Consider the following 8,205-nt stretch of genomic DNA (forward strand, 5'->3'; position numbering starts at 1 on the left):
TTTACCCTGAAGTTGTCACCTGTTTATTAACAAAGAGCACACAGGGATCCCTGGGACAGTGCTGGGAGCACCCCTTCCACCCTTCCCGCCTCTTCTCTCGGTTCCCTCTGGACTCAGTGTGAGTTCTTCATAAGTCTTTCTGGCATTTTCTTTCAGGAAACCCTGTAGGTGTGCTGGCTGGGCTGTCTCTGCTTCCCCTATCCACATGTGCCTGTCCCTGTGGGGCCGTGGACAGGGCTGTGAACCTCTGCTCAGTCATTCATGTCCAAACCAAATTCTGGATACAGCTCTTTGGTGGTGACACCTCGGATCACGGCTGGAAGGAAAGAGGGAAGGATGCGTGTCCACTGAGGAGGAGGGGGAGGGCGCATAGCCACACCTGGGCCAGTGTCACTGCCTTGACTGGCCCTGGAGCCACACCTTCCCTCATTAGCTCAGATGACCTCCCTGCTGGCCCTCCTAGGCCTCACTCCAGGTGCCCTGCCCACCACCCCACACCACAGCTCATGCCTGAACACCCTCCATATGCCTGACACTGTATTCAACACCTGACCTCCGAGGACCTAAACCCTCACCCCATTTTACAGAGCAGTGGAACAAAGCTCCTCTCAGACCCATTTCCACAGCAAGCAGCCAGCCACCTGCTGCATATGTAAACTGTCGAGCTCCCATGCCTGCTGAAACCCGGAGTCCTTGACGTGGCCTGGGTGCAGGCCCCTACCCGTATGCAGCCGCCACTGAAGCCTGATTTCTGCCAGCGCCGCCCCCCCCCCTGTCTCCGCCCGCCACTGAGGCTGGTCCTCGGCTGTCCTCCCTCAAGACTTTCCTTTCCACCCCAGGAGAGGGCCTCCTCTGACCACCTTATCTCATCCCCTCCCACCACCCTGGGTTTGTTCCTTAAATCCTGCTCTTTCTTCCCCTCATAGCACTTACGTTTAATGCTTAGTTTGCCATGTTCGCATACCAGCTGGCCCCTCCCATCCCCCACAGCAGAGCATAAGCCACAGGAAATAGACCTTCAAGTGTCTAGTTCACAGGGTCCCCAGTACAGTGCCTGGCACAGAGCACCTGTCCAGTAAATATTCCACGAATAAACAAGAAAGGGATAGGCCACCCACTGCAAGTCATGTGATCTAGAAGGGACAGGTCTCACCCTGCGTTCTAACAAGAGCGTCTGCTCTTGGCCATGAGGCCTCACTCCCCACACAGGCCTTCCTTCTCGGCCCTCTCCTCATCCATCTGTGTTTCTCTTCCATTTTCTTCCTCTCCTCCTCTGGGACCAATTCTCCAGTGAAACATAGAAGCCCTCCTGGCTACAGACTCCCGGGTGCTGCTGGGCATTTCTGCAATGGCTGCTAAAACTCACGCCATGTGTGGGGGACGCTACTGGTGGCTGGGCACCAGAGGGCCACCCGCAAGTCAGGTGATGGAGCTGAAGGCTGGTCTGAAGCCACCTACACATTTCTGTGCCCCGTGCCAGCTGACCACAGGTGCCTGTCCTGGTTGAGCCCTTTGAGTAGCGAGAGTTTGTTCAAGGAGGGACACACTAGCCCTTCGAACCACCAAGAGTCACCCCTGCACTTTTTGCTTCCTTAGCAAGTCAGCCACTGGAGGCCAGGAGGATGTATCTGTCACTCTGAGTAGGCGCCAGAAGACTGAGGAATTGGGGCCAGCACTGGTGTGGAGGTTAAGGCAGCTGGATCCCACACAACCAACTGCTCAGTTAGGAGTCTCAGGAGGCTTTAAAAACACATCAGGTGATCTGGCAGGTGGTGTAATAGTTATGTTGTTGGACTCCCACATAGTTGACCATGGTTTGCGTTCCAGAACCAGTGGCTTAAAACACGCCAGGTGCGTGTGCGTGCATGCCCAAGATCCCAAGAGGAGAATGGAAGAGAAGAGACTGCAGCATGGCTATCGCCCCAGGGTGATTTCTCACTTTCTATCTCTGTCTCTACAGTGAGCGCATGTGCCCTATAGCAAAATAAATAAATAGATGCAAATACAAACAAAACCCAAAAACGCATTAGGTATGTGTGCATATGTGACCAAAACTCTAAGAGGATAATGGAGAAGGGATTATGACATGGCCATCACTCCTTGGTGGTGCTCTCCCCACCCCCATCTCTGTCTGTCTCTGGCGAATGCACATGTCCTATAGCAAAAAATAAAATAAAAGGCTGGGGACCCTGAGCGCTCAGTCTAGCAGGTGGCCGAGCCCTGCTCCAGCCTGTCTACAGCTCCGAAGCTGGCTCTGGGCCGAGCAGAGAACCTGGCACTCAGGTAAGAGCTGTCCAGCTGCTTTGCTGATGCTCAGAGAGAGCAGAGGCAGCAGAGACGGGGGAGGCCCAGGATCCAACCCCAACACTCCTAAAGGAGGGGCAGCCCCCTGGGAGCCTGCTGCTCACCCAGTCTGCCCAGCAGCAGCTGGCCTGCATCCTTGATGTCGTTGTACTCGTGCAGCTGGGAGATGTGGTCGTCCAGTTCATCCACACTGTAGCCTCTGGGGTGAGCGATGGAGAGAGCGAGACATGGCACTGGTAAGAAGCTAAAGAGGAGCCCAGGCTCGGACAGTCATGAAACAGCTGTAAAATGTTCACTGGCAGCCTGTCTGCTGCTAGGCATCTGAGACATGGCAAGAGCAGCAGACCCTGCCCTCCTGGAGCTGACAGCAGGGCAGGGCATCTCCCAGCTCTACTCCTGGCCAATGTACACTGCCCAGACCCAAACAGCCAGGCAGCTTCCCTCAAGTGTGAAATGCACCTTCCAAGGCTGCTAGGTCTCTGCTATGTGGCAGGGGCATGGGGAACTCCGAGTCCTGGCAGAGCAGCCTCCCCTGCACTGAAAAGCTCCCCCATGGAGCAAGAATGGGCCTATGACAGAGAGTTTGAGTGCCAACACTCCCAGCTAAGGAATATCTAGAAATCTGAAAAAGCATGGCGTGGGAGGTCCACAGAGGTGTTTCCAGAAAAGATTAACATGGGAATCTGAGATTAGGTGGGAAAGAACTGACAGCTCTATTCAATGAGGGGCTGGAGAGAACAAATACAGAAGGCAATGGGTCTCTTGAGAGAGATTAGACTTCTGTCACCTCCGAAGTCAAGGCTCGCCTGCCTTCAGACCCCAGGATTTACAGCAGGGCCACCGCCCCTGCTCCCCCAGGATCTCAGGCTTTCAGTACAAGTCCCTGAGTTACACCACCAACTTCCCTGCCTCTGAGGCCTTTGGACTTGGACTGAGCCACGCTGCCAGCGTCCCAGGGTCTCTAGCTGGCAGGTGGCCTGTTGTGGACTTGGCTCCCCCAACAAATCCCCATGCAGGAGTGTGAGTGAGCATGCACACACACACACTATTGGTTCTGTCTCCCTAAAGAACCCTGGCTAATAGAGGCTCCATGTGAAGATGGAAGTGGAGGCAGAAAATGCGGTCCCAGAGAGTTCGGGGGAGCAACGGCCTCCATCTGGCAGCTTTGCAGTTCTCAGCTCCAGCCCTCTCCAGTCTGACCTCCTCCCTACCTCAGAGGATGCTGAGACACGCTGCATCCAAAGGCCAGGCCTGTTTCTACGCTAAGCTGATGTGACTGGGTTTTAGTTACTGGACACTAGTCAAAAGGGATCTTAAACCTGACTGATGGGTTCAACAAGACTTACTCAGAAACCAGCTGGGAGATCTCCTTATCCAGCATGTCGCTCTTCTCCTTCAGTTTCTGAATGTCAAGGTGCAGAGACTCCTCGCTGATCCCACCAGTCTGGCCAGACTTGAGAGATGGCCGCTAAGTGGCAGAAAAGTCATCAGTTGGACTGACCGGTTATCCACAGGTCAGAGCCCGAGGGACATCCTCCAAGAGTCAGTTCCCACTTCTGCTTGGTAAAAGATCCCCAGACCCCAAATAAGACTCCATTTCCCAGTTTCCCTTGGAATTAGGCATGACCTGTGACTCAGTTCTAATAGGCACAGCTTCATCAGAAAAGGTATCTGTAGAACCAGCAGGTGGCGCAGGGGTTAAGGCGCTGGTATCCTACATGGCCAACTGTGGTTTGCGTCCCAGACCTGGTGGCTTGCTTTCTCTCTCTCTCTCTCTCTCTCTCTCTCTCTCTCTGGTGAGTATACATGCCCTATAGCAAATTAAAAAACAATAATAATGGGGACTAGCAGTTGGCGTAATTGCTTTGTTGCTGGGCTCCCATGTAGTCGACCACAGTTCCAGACCCAGACCTGGTGGCTTAAACACACCAGGTGCGTGTGTGTGCATGCCCAAAATCCTGAGAGGAGAACAGAGGAGAAGGGATTGAGGTGTGGCCATCACCCCTACGGGGTGATTTCTTGCTTTCTGTCTCTCTGTCTCTCTCTGTCTTTCTGGTGAACGCACACGCCCTATAACAAAAACCTCTCCAAAAAATAAATAAATCAAATAAAGTTAAATAAATAATTCTTTTTTTAATTTTTAGAGATTTTTCCTATAGGGTGTGGGTGCTCGCTGGAGAGAGAGAAATAACTTCCCAGGGGGATGGCCATTCCACATAGTAGATACTCATTAAATATCTGTCAAATAAATGAGTAAATTATAACCAATGAATTATACATCAAAAAATGCTTTGGATTTGAAATAGTATATTATGGGAGGGTCTAACAGGGCAACTGACTGAGCCAAGAGTCAACTTTTCTCTGAGAAAGTTGAACTTTAAGGGATAAGAAGGCATTAACTTGGCAACAAGGTGGAAGGAAGTACTGCAGACAGAGGGGCAGTACATCTAACATTCCCAAGACAGGACAGCGCACAGGTGCTGGAGGAGACGAGAGTGGTTTCCATCTGGTGGCACGGGTGAGTGAGGGCGTAACAGTGTGAAGAAAAAAGGGCAAAAGTAACCACCTGTGCTGTTAACAAGGGGAAGGGCTGGGCCAGCAGGTGGCATGGAGGTTAAGGCACTGGATCCATGTGGCTGATAGTGCAGTTCAAGTCCCAGACCTGGTGGCTTGAAAAACACACCAGGTGCATGTGTGTATGCATGCCCAAAATCCTGAGAGGATGGAGGAGAAGGAACTGTGGCATGCCCATACCCCATGGGGGATACTTTCTTACTTTCTCTCCGTCTCTCTGGTGAGTACATGCACTCTATAGCAAAAAACTTAAAAAAAAAAAAAAAAAAAAAGTGGGAGGGGATGGGAGTGGGAGAGAGACAGAGTCCACCTGGGGAGCCTAGGGTACCACTGACAGACGTGAGGACAGCTGGAGAAGGATCTGGTTTGTGGTCGCAGTTAAGATGCCAACTGTAGTCTCAGACTTTGGCAAGTGGGAAGGCAAAGATATTCTGCAGGCAGCTCTGAGTGTCCAGAGAAAAGTCAGGCTTAGAAGAGACAGGAGAGTCATGGGTTTGGGGTGAGTTGAAGGTGAAACCTTTGAGGGGGTGTGTAGAAAGAGAACAATGGAGAAAGGATGGCAGAAACACTCCCATTTCTCTAAGGAGTACCAGAAGGCCGAGGAACCAGCCAACAAGGCAGAGAAAAACAGGGGCAAGGAGATCAGGATGATGGAGAGGCTCAAAGAGAAAGCCCCGGATACTGGTTAAGATTTCAGGTTTTGGAGTGAGACTACTTCAGTTCAAATCCCCAGCTTGAGCCAGCTGGTGGCATAGAGGTTAAGGTTGATCCCACATGGCCAACTGCGCAGTTTTTGAGTCCTAAACCCTCCAGCCTGAAAGACACACGTATGTACGCATGTGTCCAAAATCCCAAGAGGAGAAGGGATTGTGAACTGGCCATCCACACTGGGGGGTGCTCTCTCTCTTCCTCTTTCTCTGTCTTCCCCTGGCAAGTGCCCATGGATTAAAAAACAAACAAACAAACAAAAAATAAACAAATAAACAAAAAAAACAGCTCTGTCACTTCCTAAGACCCTTCCATCTTCCTGGAGCTCAGAGGCCTCTTCTGTCCAGTGAGCATGATTTGGCGTCTGCCTCAGAGGTTGTTGGAAGTGTTCAGTGAGCTGATGTACAGAAAGGAAGCTGACTGGGACAAAGTAAGTGATCAAAAAGGGAAGGCATGAATTAGCACGATGGAGAAAAACATGGTCTATAGAGACAGGCTACAGGGAGGTCAACCACAGTGGACAACAAATTTCTTTTTTATTTTGAGAGATATTTTTTTGCTATAGGGCGTGTGTGCTCGCCAGAGAGGCAGAGAGACAGCAAGAAGCAAGAAATCCCGCCCCCCCCCGGTGGGGGGGATGGCTACACTGCAATCCCTTCTCCATTCTCCTCTTGGGATTTTGGGCACATACTTGTGCTCGGCATGAGGTTTAAGTTGCCAGGTCTGGGCCTCAAACCATGGTTGACTATGTGGGAGTCCAGCGACTTAACCATTATGCCATCTGCTGGTCCCCAATGCCAAATTTCTGAGAGAATGCAACGCCAAGGTACCCTCAGAGAGAAGCTCAATCAGCCCCATCTTGAAGCACACTGGCTTCCTGTTCAGTCACCTGGGCTCACCATTAGTCTTTGGCTCCAGTCTTACAATCTCTGGGGAGTCCTCACTGTGCCCCCAAGTATGAGCTTCCCCTCTCCACCTTGCAAAACTGCTCACACTGTCCTGGGATCTTTTTTGCCTGCTTACTCTCTCAGCCAGTGGCTGCTGGGGGGACAGGGGCTGTCCGGCACACACCCACACCTCAGGTGCCTGGCCCGCTCAGTTGCTCAATCAAGGGGTAGATGAGTATCAAACCTTTCATGACCCATCTTGAGAGTGGTAGTGGCCAAGGAGATTCCATCTTGGGGGAGGGAATTGAGGCACAGGCTAAGTTTTCAGTGTGTCAGGCCAGAGAAGGGGAGAGATGATTAGTAGCTAAAGAAGTAGATAGTGGGACCAGCAGTTAGTATAAGGGCTATGTCGCTGGACTCCCATGTAGTTGACCGCGGTTTGTGTCCCGGACCCGGTGGCTTAAAACTCACACTGGGCATATATGCGTGTGTGCCCAAGATCCCGGGAGGGGAAAGGATTGCGGCGTGGCCATCCCCCCGGGGGATGATTTCTCGCTTTCTGTCTCTCTTTGTCTGTCTGGTGAGCACATGTGCCCTATAGCAAAAACCTCTCCAAAAAAACAAAACAAAACAAAAAAAAAACAGTGGTTCTCAAAGAAGTGGACAGCGAGTTTTCCTTCCTGGGAAGCCGAGTGGAAAAGGCAGGGCTGGGAGAGGGGACAGACCAGCGAGAGGGCAGATGGCTGGTGCTGGCCAGGGTGAGGGCATCTGCGATGCGGGAGGAGGGAAGGGAAGGACTGGGCCTCGGCCAGGATAGGACAGGACTCCACTTCGAAGGCTGCAGGAGAGAAGGGGACCGGTCCAGAGTGACCCGGAGGTTCCCAGCAGAAGAGGCCTGAGGCGGAAAGCCTGGAAGAGGGCCGCGGGACCGGGACTGGCACCTGTGGGGTGTCCGCCAGGGCTGAGAGCTGCACTTTTACAGGTGCGGGGAGGTGCGAGCGCAGGGAAGGGAGGCACAGAGGTGAGGGGCACAGACATACTCACAGGGGATCGGAAGGCCCCGCGGCAACTTCGGTTAAGTCCTGGTTCAGTCCTGGAGAGGAATCCGAGAGACAAGGCGGGTCGGACGGAGCCAGTTCTGGGAGGAAAGGGGACTGTGGGGTGCGGGAGAAGGCGCGGCTGGGTCCAGCTGAGGGACAGATCAGCTCCCGGGGTCAGGGTAGGGACCCTCGACGGAGGAGGAGTCCTAAGAGGGAGAGAATCTGAAGGACTCGATGGAGGTCCCTGGAGGTGACAACCTGGGATGAGAATCTGAGGCAGAGCTATGAGTCGGGAAAGGGACTGTGAATCGGTGCACTTTTGCCTGCCTCCCAATCCCTGCCCACCTCCTGAGCCCTGGAGTACGAGACCCCCGGATTGGGGTAGTCTGCGGTGCCGGAGGGTCCAGGGCTGGGGCCAGAGAACGGACTCTAGGGTCCGTCAGGTAACTTAAAACTTCCCACTGGAGACCATATACCCGCGCACAGAAAGTTGCGCGCGCACCCTGCAAGAGTAGGTCCCGCCCCCGGATGGGCGGGGACAGCGGCTGCGCGCGCAGCTTCTACTCTGACTCCACCCGTCCCACCTGGCCGGAGGCATTCTGGTCACGCCCTTCTTATTTTATCTTTCTCATTGACCAATAGGGTTGAGGCAATATGGCCACGCCCATACCCGTGGGGCTTGGAAACGCCCC

The 8,205-nt window shown here is 53.1% G+C and overlaps 1 protein-coding gene across 1 annotated transcript; it reads right to left on the reverse strand.

Moving 5' to 3' along the window:
- On the reverse strand, nt 1-8,181 carry SWI5 (SWI5 homologous recombination repair protein). The gene is made up of 6 exons (XM_006154124.2): nt 8,176-8,181; nt 7,859-8,073; nt 7,518-7,566; nt 3,651-3,772; nt 2,409-2,503; nt 1-316 (listed from the first exon to the last, which is right to left on the reverse strand). The coding sequence occupies exons 1-6, from the start codon at nt 8,179-8,181 to the stop codon at nt 252-254; spliced, it is 552 nt and encodes a 183-aa protein (XP_006154186.1). The 3' UTR covers nt 1-251.
- Between the last annotated feature and the right edge of the window lie 24 nt (nt 8,182-8,205).

Source organism: Tupaia chinensis, unplaced genomic scaffold, assembly GCF_000334495.1.
Source record: "Tupaia chinensis unplaced genomic scaffold, TupChi_1.0 Scaffold000394_1, whole genome shotgun sequence".
Classification (NCBI taxonomy): Eukaryota; Metazoa; Chordata; class Mammalia; order Scandentia; family Tupaiidae; genus Tupaia; species Tupaia belangeri.